Source organism: Hemiscyllium ocellatum, chromosome 44, assembly GCF_020745735.1.
Source record: "Hemiscyllium ocellatum isolate sHemOce1 chromosome 44, sHemOce1.pat.X.cur, whole genome shotgun sequence".
Classification (NCBI taxonomy): Eukaryota; Metazoa; Chordata; class Chondrichthyes; order Orectolobiformes; family Hemiscylliidae; genus Hemiscyllium; species Hemiscyllium ocellatum.
The window spans coordinates 11,169,889-11,187,111 of record NC_083444.1 but is presented as its reverse complement, the minus strand read 5'-3'; the positions used below and the strand labels follow the sequence as shown (position 1 = coordinate 11,187,111).

The window sequence follows — 17,223 nt, the reverse complement described above, 5'->3', positions numbered from 1 at the left end:
CTGGCTCAACTTGCAGACCACAGGGAGTCTATCTATTAATCACCTGGTGTAGGAGCCACAGAAAAGGTTAGAATAAAAAGTGTTTGTAGTTTCATTGATACGTTATTTGTTCAAACCACTGAGGCTTTCACAGCCTCATTGTCTATCAATTTAAAAAAATGTATTGGTTCAAAGGACCTTGATGTTGTGGAATTACCTCATAAAGAGTCCCAACGCATGTGGATCTGGACCTTGAAATGACATCTTACTGGTTACAGAGTGAAAGGAAGAAGCTGAGTGCAGCAGTTTTAACTCAGTGTTTAATCTGGGACTACCTGCTGCCCAAAACACCAACCATACCATCGAACTGCATCGATATTCATCATGTTAACAAACCCAAAATTTACTCTAAGATGACGAAAGGGAAGGAAAATTGAGGGCATATTATTTTCTCTATTTCACTGTTTCAAAAAATGTTTCCCGTATCAATCCTTCAAGTCGCAATCATAGTTCTTCAGTACAATCGCAAGTACCTCAAGTCTGAGGAAACTCTGACTGCTCGGTTACAGTTGTCACTGTGCTCTTGAGGGTTGCCAGTCTATTCTGAAACATATTCCACACCTGACAGGAAAGAAGATGAGGTTAACAAACACTTAGAGAATCCAGAGCTGTGTATTCCGAGCTGACAGCTACAATTTTAAAGAACAAATTAGATTCAACCACATGGCTGTAGGTCTGGTGTCCTATGTAAGCCAGACCAGTTAAGGACAGCAGTTTCCTTTCATAAAAGGACATCAGTGAACTAGTTGGCTTTGTCCCAACAATGGTTTCATTGTCATCATTATACTCTTGGACCAGAGAGCTGCTCTGACTTTGTTAAAAACACTATAATTCTATATTTCGTAGAATCCCTACAGTATGGGAGCAGGCCATTTGGCCCATCTATTCCACACTGACCTTCCAAGAGCATCCCACCCAGACCCACCTCGTATCTTATCCCTGCGTTCCCCATGGTCAATCTACCCAACCTACACATCCCTGGACACTATGGGCAATGTACCATGGCCAATCCATCCTAACCTGCACATCTTTGGACTGCGGGAGGAAACCCACGCAGACAAGAGGAGAACGTGCAAACTCCAATCAGACCATCGCCCAAGGTTAGAATCGAACCCAGGTCCCTGGTGCTGTGAGGCAGCAGTGCTAACCACTGAACCATCATGACACCCCCTAGTTGCATTGTTTCAGGATGGTGCAATACTGGATGTTATTATTCAAATGTTCGAGTCTCTACATAAAAGTTATCACAAAGCCTTTTCTGATGCATTCCTGAATAAAGTATTAAGCTATTCGGTTTCAGAACGCAAATGGCAAATTTGATCCAAGTTGATTATGGTTAACCTAACAGGAGTCACCATAGAATTTTTTCCTTGATCATTATGGAGTGCTGCTGCTTTAAAATGGGCTCAATACTAAAAGACAGGAGCTGGCTGAAAATTATCACAGAGCCACCCAAAGAGCAGTAGGCACAAGAAATCTCCAGCATCACTGGAGCCTTATCACACACAAGCCAGGAGAATGTTAAGTATCCTCGCTGGGAGAGAATGCTCACCTCAACACTGCAGCTGCCCTCTGAAATTTACTGCTGCATGGTGTTTAGGAGAATCTCACATGAATTCCTTGTAGTTCAAAAGCAAGTTACTTGTGAAATTCTCTAACTTTTGTCAGCATATCACTTTTCATGACACATAGGAACATGCAGGAAAAGGCAGTCCTTTGAACACATTCCACCATTTAACATGATCTGGAGTCATAGTCACAGAGATGTACAGCATGGAAACAGACCCTTTGATCCAACTTCGTCCATGGCTGATCTGATGAAGGTCTCAACTCCACTCTCCAACCGATCCCCCCATTGCTCTTTATTCCGCTTTTCATCAGAAGCCTATCTATTCCTTTCTTGAATCTGTTGACTGATTCTGTTTCCATTGCACTTTGAGGCTTAGACCTCCACAAATTCACAACCTTCTGAGAGAAACAGTTTCTCCTCCTCTCATTCTATATCTATGCCCTTTTGTTTGAGACTGACTCACAAAGGGGAAATATCTGTTCAACGTCTACCTTATTATTTTATATACCTCAATCAGATTCTCCCTCATTCTTCTGAACTCCAGGAAGTACAAGCCCAAGCTAGTCAGCTGCTCCTTGTACAATAGCTTTTTCATCCCTGGAATCAACCTGGTGAACGTTTTCTGAACCGCCTCCAGTGCTTCCACCTCCTTCCTCAACTAAGGATACCAAAACTGGACACCATATTCAAGATGTGGTCTCACCAACACCCTATAAAATTGTGTCAACACTTCTTCACTTTTATAATCCAGTCCTTTTGTAATAAATGCCAGGACTGTATTTCTTATTATAAGCTGCAACTGCATACCCACTTTCTGCAACTCATGCACAAAGATGCCCAGATCTCTCTGCACTGACACACTTTGAATCTGTTTCCCATTTAAATAACAATTTGGCCTTTTTATTTTTCTGGGCAAAATGGACAACCTCACATTTATCTGGGGGTGGCACTGTGGCTAGCACTGCTGCCACACAGTGCCAGGGACGCGGGTTCGATTCCAGCCTCGGGCGACTGTCTGTGTGGAGATTGCACATTCTCGCAGTGTCTGTGTGGATTTCCTTCGGGTCCTCCAGTTTCCTTCCATAGTCCAAAGACGTGCAGGTCAGGTGAATTGGCCATGCCAAATTCCCCACAATGTTCGGTGCATTAGTTAGGGGTAAATGGAGAGGAATGGGTCTGGGTGGGTTACTGTTCGGAGGGTTGGTGTAGACTTGTTGGGCTGAATGGCCTGTTTCCATACTGCAGGGAATCTAATCTAATCACATTAAACTCCATCTGTCAGATTCTGGCCCAAACTCCAGGCCTATCGATATTTATTTGTAAACTCTTTATCAGTGTCTGCTTTCCCATCTATTTCACTATCATCCGTGAACTTTGCTACGTTACACTCTGTCCCTGCTTGCAGATCATTGATAAAGATTGGAAATAGATCAGATCCAAGAACTGAACCCTGCAGCACCCCACTAGTTACAGATCGCAATCAGAGAAGGACCCATTTATCCCGACCATCTGCTTTCTATTGGTCAGCCAATCCTCTATCCAAGTCAATACTCTACCTGTCACCCCCTGGGATGAAACCTTCTGGATACGCAACATCCAGTGGATCTCTTTATCTACCTTCCTGGTTATGTCCTCAAAGAACTCCAGCAATTTTGTCAAGCAAGACTTGTCCTTCATGAAACCGTGCAGATACTGGTGAATTGAGCTTTGTTTTTCGAAGTGTTCAGTTATGTCCTCCTTTATGATTTGGAGGAGCTGGTGTTGGACTGGGTGAACCAAGTTAAAAATCACACAACACCAGGTGATCGTCCAACAGGTTTGTAACAAAGAGGATTGATGAGAGCAAAGTGATGGACGTTACCTATATGGATTTCAGTAAGGCGTTCGATAAGGTTCCCCTTGGGAAAGTGGTTAGCAAGGTTAGATCTCATGGAATACAGAGAGAACTAGCCATTTGGATACAGAACTGGCTCAAAGGTAGAAAACACAGGGTAGTGATGGAGGGTTGCTTTTCAGACTGGAGGCCTATGACCAGTGGAGTGCCACAAGGATCGGTGCTGGGTCCACTACTTTTTATCATTTATATAAATGATTTGGATATGAATATAGGAGGTACAGTTAGTAAGTTTGCAGATTACACCAAAATTGGAGGTGTAGTGTATAGCGAAGAAGGTTACCTCAGACTACAATGGGATCTTGATCAGAGGAGCCGATGGGTGAGTGACTGATGGTGTTTAATTTAGATAAATGTGGGGTGCTCCATTTTGAGAAAGCAAATCTTAGCAGGACTGATAAACTTATAGTAAGGTCCTAGGGAGTGTTGCTGAACAAAGAGACCTCAGAATGCAGGTTCATAGCTCCTTGAAAGTCGGAGTCTTTCTATCGGAAAGATGTTGTGAAACTTGAAAGAATTCAGAAAAGATTTACAAGTTAAAGGATTTGAGCTACAGGGGTGAGAATGTGTATAGGGTATGAGCAGGTAGGGAAAGAGTTACGTTTTGAGTTTTGTGAAACAAGAGGTTCAGCTAAGCATGACTCAGATCAGATAAGAATTTACAGTTAATATTGGAGTGCTGGGAGGCAAGAGTAATGGGTTAATAAGGTGGAAAAGCATTCATTATGTAGTGCCATTTAACAATATTGGAAGCATTCAGTATGAAAGGTCAGTTTAACAAGGTGAAAAGTATTCATTATGTGAAGCTAGTTAACTTTAAGAACATTAATTGTGTAACAGCAGATGGCTTAATCTTTACTATTGACACTTGCTGATTGTAATGGTCACCCAATCAATATGTATGTTGCCTTATCTGGATGCTCCTCACTGTAAAGTGACTATATAACTCATTAAGAATCTATTGTTCCAAAGAGAAGACCAAGAACTCATGTACCTGTGCACATGGCTGATCGTTCTCTCTCCCTGCAGGGCCTGAAATAAAGATGGAGGAGGTAAAACTATACTGTGTCTCTGAGCATTTTGCTTCGACTGAGGGAGGGAAACGGGACGACAATAGGGAGAGGCTGAATATGCTGGGGCTGTTTTCTCTGGAGTGTCCAAGACTGAGAGTTGAGCTCATAGAGGTTTATAAAATCATGAGGGGCATGGATAGGATAAATAAACAGGATCTTTTTCCTGTGATGGGGGAGTCCAGAACTAGAGGGCATAGGTTTAGGGTGAGAGGGGAAAGATATAAAAGGGAGCTAAGGAGCAACTTTTTCATGCAGAGGGTGGTATGTGTATGGATTGACCAGCCAGAGGAAGTGGTGGAGGCTGGTACAGTTGCAACATTTAAAAAGCATCTGGATGGGAATACGAATAGAAAAGGTTTTGAGGGATATGGGCTGGGTGCTGACAAATGGGACTATATTAGGTTGGGATATCTGGTCAGCATGGAAGAATTGGCCCGAATGGTCTGTTTCTGTGCTGTACGTTTCTTTTGAACTCGCTTTAGAAGCGCCGCTTCTTCATCAGGTGGTTGTGAAGCAGGACTATAACACAGAATTTATAGCAAAAGATTACAGTGTCATCTTACAGTACAATGGCTATTTCAGCTGCATCACACTTTAATCTTTTGCTATAAATTGTGTGTCATGATCCTGCTTCACAACCACCTGATGAAAAAGCAGTGCTTCGGAAGCTAGTGCCTCCAAATAAACCTGTTGGACTAAGGATGTTGTTTGATTTTTTAACATTCTCCTCCTTTATGATTGACTGAAAAGATCAAAGCATGACGCATTTGAATGAATCTACAACAGACAGCATCTCAAATCACTGACCTTGGCCATTTTCTCAATTTCCCCAGTCTTCTCAGCCCAGTAGGAGAGGTTCTTGTTCAGCTCACTCATTAGTATTACAGCTTCCTCCAGCTCCTGCAATAGGACAGAGAACATGTGCAAATTCACCTAAAGATAAAACCATATCCTGTCTCTGTCATAAGTTAGTGCTCTAAGACATTAAGTCCAAATCTCTTGGAATCCTGTCTAGAACAGTGTCCCATAGTCAGTTAAGAACCAAATTTAATGGCCCTCTCTCTTTGTCTCGGGTTTATTTCTCCCGCTCAGCATTTATCCTGAGTTTACTTCTCCCTCTGGGTATCTATCCCAGGTGTATTTCTCCCTCTGGGTATCTATCCTGGGTTTACTTCAGCCTTGCAGCATTTATCACTGGTTTATTTCAGGCTCTCTGCATTTATCATGGATTTATTTCTGCCTCTGGGTATTTATCATGGATTTATTTCTCCTTCTCGACATTTATTCCGGGAGCAATTCTACCTCTGGGTATTTATCCCAGGTGTATTTTTCCCTCTTGGTATTCATCCCGGGTTTATTTCTCCCTCTGGGTATTTCTCCCTCTGGGGATTTATCCCGGATGTATTTCTCCCTCTCGGTATCTATCCTGAATGTTTTTCTCCCTCTTGGCATTTATCCCTTGTTTATTTCTCCCTCGCTGCAATTATCCCGGGGTTAGTTCTCCCTCATTGTATTTATCCTGAGTTTATTTCCCCCTCTCGGTATTTATTCCGGGTTTATTTCACCCTCTCGGTATTTATTCCGGGTTTATTTCACCCTCCCTGTATTTATCCCCGGTGCATTTCTCCCTCTCGGTATTTATCCCGGGTGTATTTCCTCTCTCGGGATTTATCCTGGGTGTGTTTCTCCCCCTCGGTATTTATCCCGGGTGTACTTCCCCCTCTGGGCATTTATCCCGGGTGTATTCCCCCTCTCGGTATTTATCCCGGGTTTATTTCTTCCTCTCGGTATTTATCCTGGGTGTATTTCCCCATCTCGGTATTTATCCCGGGTGTATTTTCCCCTCTCGGTATTTATCCTGGGTGTATTTCCCCATCTCGGTATTTATCCCGGGGTAATTCCCCCTTCTCTGTATTTATCCCGGGTGTATAACCCCCTCTCGGTATTTATCCTGGGTGTATTCCCCTCTCTCGGTCTTTATTCCGGGTGTATTTCCCCCTCCCTGTATTTATCCCGGGTGTATTCCCCCTCTCAGTATTTATCCCGGGCGTATCTCCCCCCACCCCCGCCCCGTACTTATCCTGGGTGTATTCCCCCCTCTTGGTATCTATCACGGGTGTATTTCCGCCGCCCTGTATTTATCCCGGGTGTATTCCCCCCTCTCGGTATTTATCCCGGGTGTATTCCCCCCCTCCCTGTATTTATCCCGGGTGTATTCCCCCCCTCCCTGTATTTATCCCGGGTGTATTCCACCCTCTCGGTATTTATCCCGGGTGTATTCCCCCTCCCTGTATTTATCCCGGGTGTATTCCTCCCCTCCCTGTATTTATCCCGGGTGTATTCCCCCTCTCGGTATTTATCCCGGGTGTATTTTCCCCCTCCCTGTATTTATCCCGGGTGTATTCCCCCCTCTCGGTATTTATCCCGGGTGTATTCCCCCCTCCCTGTATTTATCCCGGGTTTATCTCCCCCCCTCCTTGTATTTATCCCGGGTGTATTCCACCCTCCCTGTATTTATCCCGGGTGTATTCCACCCTCCCTGTATTTATCCCGGGTTTATCTCCCCCCCTCCCTGTATTTATCCCGGGTTTATCTCCCCCCTCCCTGTATTTATCCCGGGTGTATTCCCCCCCTCCCTGAATTTATCCTGGGTGTATTCCCCCCTCCCTGTATTTATCCCGGGTGTATTCCCCCCTCTTGGTATTTATCCCTGGTGTATTCCCCCCTCCCTGTATTTATCCCGGGTGTATTCCTCCCCTCCCTGTATTTATCCCGGGTGTATTCCCCCTCCCTGTATTTATCCCGGGGGTATTCCCCCCTCTCGGTATTTATCCCTGGTGTATTCCCCCCTCCCTGTATTTATCCCGGGTGTATTCCTCCCCTCCCTGTATTTATCCCGGGTGTATTCCCCCCTCTCGGTGTTTATCCCGGGTGTATTCCCCCTCCCTGTATTTATCCCGGGTGTATTCCCCCGTCTCGGTGTTTATCCCGGCTGTATTCCCCCCCTCCCTGTATTTATCCCGGGTGTACACCCTCCTCCCTGTATTTATCCCGGGTGTATTCGCCCCTCCCTGTATTTATCCCGGGTTTATCTCCCCACTCTCGGTGTTTATCCCGGGTGTATTCCCCCCTCCCTGTATTTATCCCGGGTGTATTCCCCCCTCCCTGTATTTATCCCGGGTGTACTCCCCCCCTCCCTGAATTTATCCTGGGTGTATTCCCCCCTCCCTGTATTTATCCCGGGTGTATTCCCCCTCTCGGTATTTATCCCGGGTGTATTCTCCCCCCCTCTCGGTATTTATCCCGGGTGTATTCCCCCCCTCCCTGTATTTATCCCGGGTGTATTCCCCCTCTCGGTATTTATCCCGGGTGTATTCCCCCCCTCCCTGTATTTATCCCGGGTGTATTCCCCCTCTCGGTATTTATCCCGGGTGTATTCTCCCCCCCTCCCTGTATTTATCCCGGGTGTATTCCCCCCTCCCTGTATTTATCCCGGGTGTATTCCCCCCCCTCCCTGTATTTATCCCGGGTTTATCTCCCCCCTCTCGGTATTTATCCCGGGTTAATTTCGGTCTCTCCCGTGTTATATTATGAAGCTCCTGTCCCTGTGATTTTCCTCAGCCCTGGCTCTCCCCATGGCCTGTTTTCCCTCAGTACCCCGCTCTCCCTCTCTCCGGGACGGTACCTGGTTGATGTTTCTTTGAAAAGTCCGTTTCGTTTCCTCGAACTCGACGGCGGAAAACTCCGCTCCGCCGCTTCGCGCCATTTTCCGCCGAGACCGAGTGCGCACGCGCAACGCCCGCCCCCCCATGCCGGCCACACAGCGCACGCGCGCAAGCGGCACACCCCCTCCCCTGCCACCGACCGACTGCGCACGCGGGTACTCCCACGGCCTGGGCCAACTGCGCCTGCGCGATGATGCAGCTTTGGACCTAGATGTGCTGCCACCCAGTCAAGCTCACATTTTCATTACCAGTGTTTTAAAGGCAAAGTCCATGGCTTCCCCACCCCCACCCCAATTGTCACTTTTAAAGATGCACCTTCACTGTTTCAGGAATCAATATGTTCTGGCCCAATGTTTCTCTGTCTTATCAAAACAGACTCTTTGCTCCCCACCACATTGCTGTATGTTGATGGGTTTTGGAATGGGGTTGCTATGCATGTCATGTTTTGTACAGGTTATCACCCTGTTCAGAGATGGTATTACACACCCCGTGAGAAGTGGGACTTCAATCTGGGCCTCCTGCCACAGAGTTAGGGGCATTATGCACCACATGGACCCCAAATTTCTTAGAAGGGTGTGAAGCTACATTGTTAATACAAAATTATCTTACAGTGCTGCTTTAATTTAGGGCAAGAGACGCTGCCTCGCAGTGCCATGGAACCAGGTTCTGTGTGGAGTTTGCACATTCTCCCCATGTCTGCGTGGCTTTCCTCCGGGTGCTCTGATTTCCTCCCACAGTCCAAAGATGCGCAGGTTAGGTGAATTGGCCGTGCTAAATTGCCCGTAGTGTTAAATGCATTAGTCAGGAGTAAATGTAGGGGAATGGGTCTGGGTAGGTTGCTCTTCGAAGGTCTGTGTGAACTTGTTGGGCCAAAGGCCTGTTTCCACACTGTAGGGAATCTAATCTAATCTTTAAAAAAAAAACTGCAGATGCTGCAATCCAAAATAGGCAGGAGGCTGGAAGGTCTTGAAGAAGGGTTATATCCAAAACATTGACTTCTCCACCTCTTGATGCTGCTTGGCTTGCTGTGTTCTTGCAGCCTCCTACCTGTTTATTTTAATTTAGGGCCATCCTGTTTTGGACAGAGATGTGAATTCTTTTCTCTCAGGGGTTTGAGACACTTCGGAACCTCAAAAGGTGGCGTAGGTGGGCTCACTGAATATTTTTAAGATTGTAAAGGATATATTCCTGTTTGGAAAGGGAATTAAAGGTCATCTGGGTTAGATGAGAACCTGGAACTTGAAACACAAATCGATTGGCCGTGAACTTATTGAATAACTTGAGCAGCCTCAAGGGGCCAAATGATTAACTTTGTATGTTTAAATGTAACCGACTTGAAGGCATTCTTAGGTTTTGAAAGCTGCATGAGAGATTTCTTATAACCAGTAATTAGAGAGGTATGCAACAGCAACCCCTGAATGTGAAGGTATCAGCTCTCCTTTTCCCTCTTCCCTAACCTTGACAAAGCAGGTGTCTATAACTCAATGTGAAGGTGACAATAGATCATCAACAGGGCTCGGCTTTAATAGCCACTGAATCACAAGGTCGAAGCATCACTTTAAGTTGTGGATATATTGTAGAGCCCCCAAGGAGTCTCTGTTGAGCTGAAGTCAAAAGTCTTCAGTACAAACTCATGGAGGAAAGAACCTTCATTAAAAAGAAGTACCTCTTAATGGTTATGATAGATGGTACTCCCAGGGATGGGAGCCTCAGTGAAGATGTGATGAGTGAAATAGAATAAAATAGAGAGATATTATTCAATTTAAGTTATTTGAATTTAGTTTAAGTTAGTATTTATTTAATATGTTAACTTAGTTTAGTTTAAGCTAAGTGATATGTTTGTTCTGGTAGAATAGTAGGTCGTTTATTAACAATAGTACTGTGTTATGGCTTTGTTGTACTGCCTTTTTTTCTGTTTTGATGGTGGGGTTTTTGTGTATAGATGTTTTGTAAAAGATTTAAAAAGGTTTTCAATAAAAATATTTATATAAAAAAAGCATCTCTAGAAATTTTTATTTATAGCAGATATTTAACAGGAGTTTCAGGAGTCAGTATCCCAATTTGACCTCATTTAGTCTGTTCTGTGTATATTTCTATAATAATCTTTGGATCTTACTAAAATTACATTTGTGTACTTACCCCTGGCGTATGTTTGTCCCATTCACATAAATGACATGTTCAGAGACAAAAAATAATTTTAATGCTATGAACTGGAACAATTTGTGTAATACCATCAACTGTTAACCCTTTACTTTCCTCACGCGGAGAAGTCAGCTTAAGATCACCCTTAATGTGGCCTCAATTGTCAGCGCTTTAACCAGCAACACATTTTCAGCTCTGATCTCCAGCATCTGCAGACCTCACTTTTTACTCAATTGTCAGAGAAGCCATTCTTTGTAATGTAATGCTTGATCAGGTGTATAAGTGGTTAATATATAGAATCTGCAACCCTGAATCATGGAATCGCTACAGCGGGGAAGCAGGTCATTCAGTCCATACATACTGACCCTCTGAACAACATCCCTCCCAAACTGATCCCCCTCCCCTATACCGGTAATCCTGCTTTTCCCATGGCTAATCCACCTAACCTCCACATCCCTAGACACTATCGGGCAATTTAGCATGGTCAATCCACTTTAATCTCCATAGCTTTGGACCTTGGGAGGTAACTGGAGCCCTGGAGGAAACTCAAGTAAACATGGGAAGAGTGTGCATACTCCACACAGCCTGAGGGTGGAATCGAACCTGGTACCCCAGTGCTGTGAGGCAGCAATGCTAACCACTGAGCCACCCTGTGAAGAAAAGGCAATACATTTTGTTTGGCTCTTAGGGGAATCCAGCCCAACAAGCTCCACAGTCCACATTACCCTCCTCTCGCCTTGCTTCATCTCACTACCAACATATTGATTGGTTCCTTTGTTCCCATCTTCATTTATCAAGGCCCCCATTACCAAGTCCAATTGATAGTGCAGCCAGGAAAGGTTTCAACGGCCACAATTCTCCCTCAAATCAGTATTAACAAAAAGAAAATATACCTGCATTTAAAGAATGATTCATCTCGATTCTGCTTCAAGCTGCTGGCTGCCACGTTTACCTAGAGAACGACAGTCACCACACTTCCAAAATAATTGTGTCAAGCACTGAAAGGGATCATGAAGTGCAAAAAAAAGTTTAAAAAAAAAACAAAGTGTTGGAGAAACTCAGCAGGTCTGGCAGCATCTGATGACAGAGAAGCAGAGTTAGAGCCTCAAATCAGAAATAACTTCTTCAGGCCTCAGTGAAAGAAAGTTCTCAACATTCCACCGAAAGTCACTTTGACCAGTTCAAAACAAGAATGCATTTTGAGGACTATGTCGACAGAAGGCAGCTTTGGAGATGAAGTAGAAAAAGAATCTTTAATTCATATAAAAATACGCTTCTGTCAGTTTGTTATGCAAACAAAATTACAAAATTTGTATTATTTAAAATTGGCAATGTGCAGTATAAAAGGTGAGTGATGATCAAATTCCTGAATGCTGCTTACTGGGAGGGGATTCAGAGCCACAAAAGAGCAAACAATCTATGAAACACTCTTTCGGAGCTGTCAGGGAGTGGGATGACTGTGCCTGTGAACTGAACACTAGCCTAATTCCGTCTTCACCAACGTGAGGAGTACACATTTTTCCACTGGAGTGGGGCGTTAAAAAGGAAAATTCTCTCCTGGTCAAGATTCCTTCTGAACTAACCAGTACCAAGATCAGACTATATGGTCACCTGCCTCCATTGCTGTCCGTGGGAGCTTGTGTGCGAACAGTGCCTCCACAGCAGGTGACACTGAGCCTAGAACCATTATTGCCCATCTCCATGGGGACCTGAGGGAAGGCTTTGGCCTATTTCAGGTAGGCCAAAAGCAAGAAGAGAAACTTGACGGATTTCTCTCCATTTTCCTAAAGGTGTGGACCCTGTGGTCTAAGAGGGGAGCAGAGCCCTTCAGAATCCTACTTGCGAACCTGTTTGGCCCATTTCGATAAGTTTGGAGGTTTGTTCACTGCATTGATGGGTAATTCTGAAACTGAATATGGTGCTTCACGGTATTAGTTACTGAAGAAATGTTAGTTGCTAGAGGGAGTTTCGGAATACTGTCACCAGCAGCATTACGTGAGAAAAACCTTATTCTAGCACCACATATTCATATTTCAATGTTAAAATACTTTGCCCAATTTCAAAGTGTCCTGTCTTGAAATGTTCCAAAATCCACCGGTTTTCATCAACATAATTGGGAATGACATTATACAGCTGAAAGGACTGATATAAATTATATATATGTACACTTTTTACACTGAGTATACATTCCCACAGCTTTCCATCCTGCAGTCTTGCTGTAGCTAGGACTCCCACTGTTTTAGCTTGCGAAAAAGGTCAAAGGATGAAGCAGCAGGTTTTGGCTGTGGCTGCACCTTCAAGTCAGGCAGGCCCTCCACGGAGAGGTAAGGGGTCTCCGTTAACAGCTCCAGTGGATCATAGAACATCATGAGATCAGGGGCTTCCATCTCAGTGACCTGCTGCAACAGGAACGATATATTAACACCTCTGCAGTTCCCTCGCTTGCTTTCCAGTCTATTTTTATATCCCAAACCCGCCAATCCCAGTAACATTCTGGTTGGGGCCAGCGACCATAATTCTATTTGTTTTAAAATAGTGATGGAAAAGGATAGACCAGATCTAAAAGTTGAAGTTCTAAACTGGAGAAAGGCCAATTTTGACGGTATTAGGCAAGAACTTTCGAAAGCTGATTGGAGACAGATGTTCGCAGGTAAAGGGACGGCTGGAAAATGGGAAGCATTCAGAAATTAGATAACAAGAATCCAGAGAAAGTATATTCCTGTCAGGGTGAAAGGAAAGGCTGGTAGGTATAGGGAATGCTGGATGACTAAAGAAATTGAGGGTTTGGTTAAGAAAAAGAAGGAAGCATATGTCAGGTATAGACAGGATAGATTGAGTGAATCCTTAGAAGAGTATAAAGGCAGTAGGAGTATACTTCAGAGGGAAATCAGGAGGGCAAAACGGGGACATGAGATAGCGTTGGCAAATACAATTAAGGTGAATACAAAGGGCTTTTACAAATATATTAAGGACAAAAGGGTAACTAGGGAGAGAATAGGGCCCCTCAAAGATCAGCAAGGCAGCCTTTGTGTGGAGCCACAGAAAATGGGGGAGACAATAAATGAATATTTTGCATCAGCATTTACTGTGGAAAAGGATATAGAAGATATAGACTGGAGGGAAATAGATGGTGACATCTTGAAAAATGTCCAGATTACAGAGGAGGAAGTGCTGGATGTCTTGAAACGGTTAAAGGTGGATAAATCCCCAGGACCTGATCAGGTGTACCCAGGAACTCTGTGGGAAGCCAGAGAAGTGATTGCTGGACCTCTTGCTGAGATATTTGTATCATTGATAATGACAGGTGAGGTGCCGGAAGACTGGAGGTTGGCAAACGTGGTGCCACTGTTTAAGAAGGACAGTAAGGACAAGCCAGGGAACTATAGACCAGTGAGCCTGACCTCGGTGGTGGGCAAGTTGTTGGAGGGAATCCTGAGGGACAAGATGTACATGTATTTGGAAAGGCAAGGACTGATTAGGGATAGTCAACATGGCTTTGTGCATGGGAAATCATGTCTCACAAATTTGATTGAGTTTTTTGAAGAAGTAACAACGAGGATTGATGAGGGCAGAGCAGTCAATGTGATCTATATGGACTTCAGTAAGGCGTTTGACAAGTTTCCCCATGGGAGACTGATTAGCAAGGTTAGATCTCATGGAATACAGGGAGAACTAGCCATTTGGATACAGAACTGGCTCAAAGGTAGAAGACAGAGGGTGGTGGTGGAGGGTTGTTTTTCAGACTGGAGGCCTGTGACCAGTGGAGTGTCACAAGGATCAGTGCTGGGTCCACTACATTTGTATAATTGATTTGGATGTGAGCATAAGAGGTATAGTTAGTAAGTTTTCAAATGACACCAAAATTGGAGGTGTAGTAGACAGCGAAGAAGGTTACCTCAGAGTGCAATGGGATCTTGATCAGATGGTCCAATGGGCTGAGCAGTGGCAGATGGAGTTTAATTCAGATAAATGCGAGGTGCTGAATTTTGGGAAAGCAAGTCTTAGTGGGACTTATACACTTAATGGTAAGGTCCGAGGGAGTGTTGCTGAACAAAGAGACCTTGAAGTGCAGGTTCATAGCTTCTTGAAAGTGGAGTCGCAGGTAGATAGGATAGTGAAGAAGGCATTTGGTATGCTTTCCTTTATTGGTCAGGGTATTGAGTACAGGAGTTGGGAGGTCATGTTGCGGCTGTACAGGACATTGGTTAGGCCACTGTTGGAATATTGTGTGCAATTCTGGTCTCCTTCCTATTGGAAAGATGTTGTGAAACTTGAAAGGGTTCAGAAAAGATTTACAAGGATGTTGCCAGGGTTGGAGGATCTGAGCTACAGGGAGAGGCTAAACAGGCTGGGGCTGTTTTCCCTGGACCGTCAGAGGCTGAGGGGTGACCTTATAGAGGTTTACAAAATTATGAGGCATGGATAGGATAAATAGGCAAAGTCTTTTCCCTGGGGTGGGGGAGTCCAGAACTAGAGGGCATAGGTTTAGGGTGAGAGTGGAAAGATATAAAAGAGACCTAAGGGTCAACTTTTTCACGCAGAGGGTGGTACGTGTATGGGATGAGCTGCCAGAGGAAGCGGTGGAGGCTGGTACAATTGCAACATTTAAGAGGCATTTGGATGCGTATATGAGTAGGAAGGTTTGGAGGGATATGGGCCGGGTGCTGGCAGGTGGGACTAGATTGGGTTGGGATGTCTAGTTGGCATGGATGGGTTGGACCGAAGAGTGTTTCCCTGCTGTACATCTCTATGACTATGACTTTTAATCTTTTCTGAACCCCCTTGAATTTTATAATATTCTTCCTATATCAGGGTGACCAGAACTGGACACAGTACTCCAGAAGAGGTCTCACCAATGTCCTGTACAACCTCAACATGACGTCCCAATTCCAACACTTAAAGTCATGAGCAATGAAGGTAAGCTGCTTGACCAGAACATGTGATCTTTAGGGGAAATATTTTAACTTAATCTTTCATGGAATGTCAACATCACTGGACAAGGTGCTCAATCCTGACCGACCTTGAAAACGGACTGGCTAGTTCTGCTATTTCAAAGTGTGCTGAGAGTCTGGAGTTGTGTGTAAGCCAGACTGGGTAAGGATGGCAGCTTTTCTCCCCTAAGAGGACATGAATACACCAGAAGGGTTTTTGTGGCAACTAATGATGGTCACTGTTACTGAGGATAGCTTTTAATTCCAGATTTTAGAAACAGAATTTAAATTGTCGTGGTGGGATTTGAACCAGTGTCCTCTATAACATAAGCCCGGGCCCCTGAATTCTTAGCTCAGTGACATTACCATGATGCCATCGTCTGCCCGTCTGAAAGAGCAATTCAGCTGGTCCCACTCCAATGCCTTTCGTCCTGTAGTCCTGTGATTTTTGTTTTCTCTGCTGTTGATGATGCAATTCTTCTTGAGAAGCTATGACTGAACCCGCCTCCACCCTGGACATGGACCTAACTCCTTTCAGTTCCAGATTCTGCAATCTGCTGTGTGGTTGCATTAGAATCTTGGAGCAACACGTTGTTGCTCTGTCTTGTCTTTGAGGTCCAAACTATGTGATCTCACATTCCCCAGACCTTAAAAAGAGCCCAAGGCAACATTCAGAGAAGGACAGCAGGGAGAGACGGCAGCTCTGTGTCCCTCAACACTAAAACAGATTAGCTTGTCACTATTAGTGTGTCTGGCAGCTTGCTGGGCACAGTTGGTTGACACAGTTCCTTCATTACAACAGTGACTGCAATGTACTCCATTATGAACAGTGTGGCCTTGGCACTCCCAGCTGAGGCCTAGTGTGGAGAGATGTATAAGTATCCAGGGAGACAGAATTTTCAAGGTGACAGTAAAGATCCTGCATGGAAGGTGTGGGCTGATAAACCCTGGAGTGTACTCTGGCCGCGGAGTGGAATGGGCTGGTGATGCCCAGAGTGGGACTCTGGCCGTGGAGTGGAATGTGCTGGTGATGCCCAGAGTGGGACTGTAGCAGTGGAGAAGGAAAAGTTGGATGCTCTTTAAGTTACCTTTCATTTTATTTTAAGTTAATGATAATAGCGCTGATGCAGGGTGACAGTATAAACTTTTCACTATATTTTATACTGTATACACGTGACAATAAATGATTCAAATGTCAGCACTGTGGGTGATGCTACACTACATGGACTGCAGCAGTTCAAAAGGACAGCTCACTTTTACGGGGGCAGGTGGGAATAGGCAAGCCTGACCTGCTGTGCTTTTCCAGCATCACTCTAATCTAGGCTCTGGTTTCCAGCATCTGCAGTCCTTGTTTTTACCTAATAAATGTTAGCTAGCGACCTCCACATCCCAGGAAATAATCTGTTTTGAAAACAATTACAGGCAGAAACCCAGTCACTATTTTATGGTTCTATAAAGAGTTTTGGGACAACCAGGGGATGTGAGAAACTTCCTTCTTGCTTCTGCTGGACTGAGCTCGTTACCTTCTTGCTCTCTGGCCTCGGTTTGACCAGCAGCATTTTCTCCTGTGCAGCCACACTCAGCACTTCATCCACAGGCACCTCCAGGCTCACCAGTCCTTTGTAACGTTGTTGGTCCTTTGGTACGTTCAGGCCTGCAACAGAACACACGGGTCATGTTCTTGTACGATCTGCTGGATGACAGGGTCCAGGATTAATCATAGAATTCAATTCTATGTGGAAGAAGGCCTATCAACCCATCATGTCTATCCTGGCTCTCCAAAGGAGCAAGTCATATATTTATTTCATCCCACCCCCTCCAACTTCTCTCCACACATCTTTTTTTTAAT

At 44.7% G+C, this 17,223-nt stretch overlaps 2 protein-coding genes across 4 annotated transcripts in view; both read right to left on the bottom strand.

Annotated features, from left to right (window-relative positions):
- Positions 1-285: 285 nt before the first annotated feature.
- On the bottom strand, positions 286-8,381 carry LOC132835275 (uncharacterized). Its single transcript, XM_060854686.1, has 3 exons — positions 8,262-8,381; positions 5,384-5,476; positions 286-600 (listed from the first exon to the last, which is right to left on the bottom strand). Exons 1-3 carry the CDS (start codon positions 8,340-8,342, stop codon positions 514-516), a joined length of 261 nt encoding a protein of 86 aa, XP_060710669.1. The 5' UTR covers positions 8,343-8,381; the 3' UTR covers positions 286-513.
- A 3,340-nt stretch (positions 8,382-11,721) lies between these two features.
- Positions 11,722-17,223, bottom strand: part of ppp1r35 (protein phosphatase 1, regulatory subunit 35) — a 30,603-nt gene continuing 25,101 nt past the window's right edge. For 2 of the 3 annotated variants that reach the window (XM_060854614.1, XM_060854612.1), the window contains exons 4-5: positions 16,898-17,028; positions 11,722-12,842 (exon numbers count right to left, since the gene is read on the bottom strand). In XM_060854614.1, the coding sequence (XP_060710597.1) occupies positions 12,666-12,842; positions 16,898-17,028 (308 nt within the window). In that variant the 3' untranslated portion in view covers positions 11,722-12,665. The remainder of the gene's footprint in view (positions 12,843-16,897; positions 17,029-17,223) is intronic. The other variant, XM_060854613.1, reaches the window with a different exon arrangement.

Excerpts from the sequence above, each read along its gene's own strand:
- LOC132835275 (XM_060854686.1), bottom strand. The coding sequence starts at position 8,342 with ATGGCGCGAAGCGGCGGAGCGGAGTTTTCCGCCGTCGAGTTCGAGGAA. Across the intron at positions 5,477-8,261 it reads TTCAAAGAAACATCAACCAG|GAGCTGGAGGAAGCTGTAAT; the intron begins GTACCGTCCCGG and ends GTCCTATTGCAG. Across the intron at positions 601-5,383 it reads AAATTGAGAAAATGGCCAAG|GTGTGGAATATGTTTCAGAA; the intron begins GTCAGTGATTTG and ends CTTTCCTGTCAG.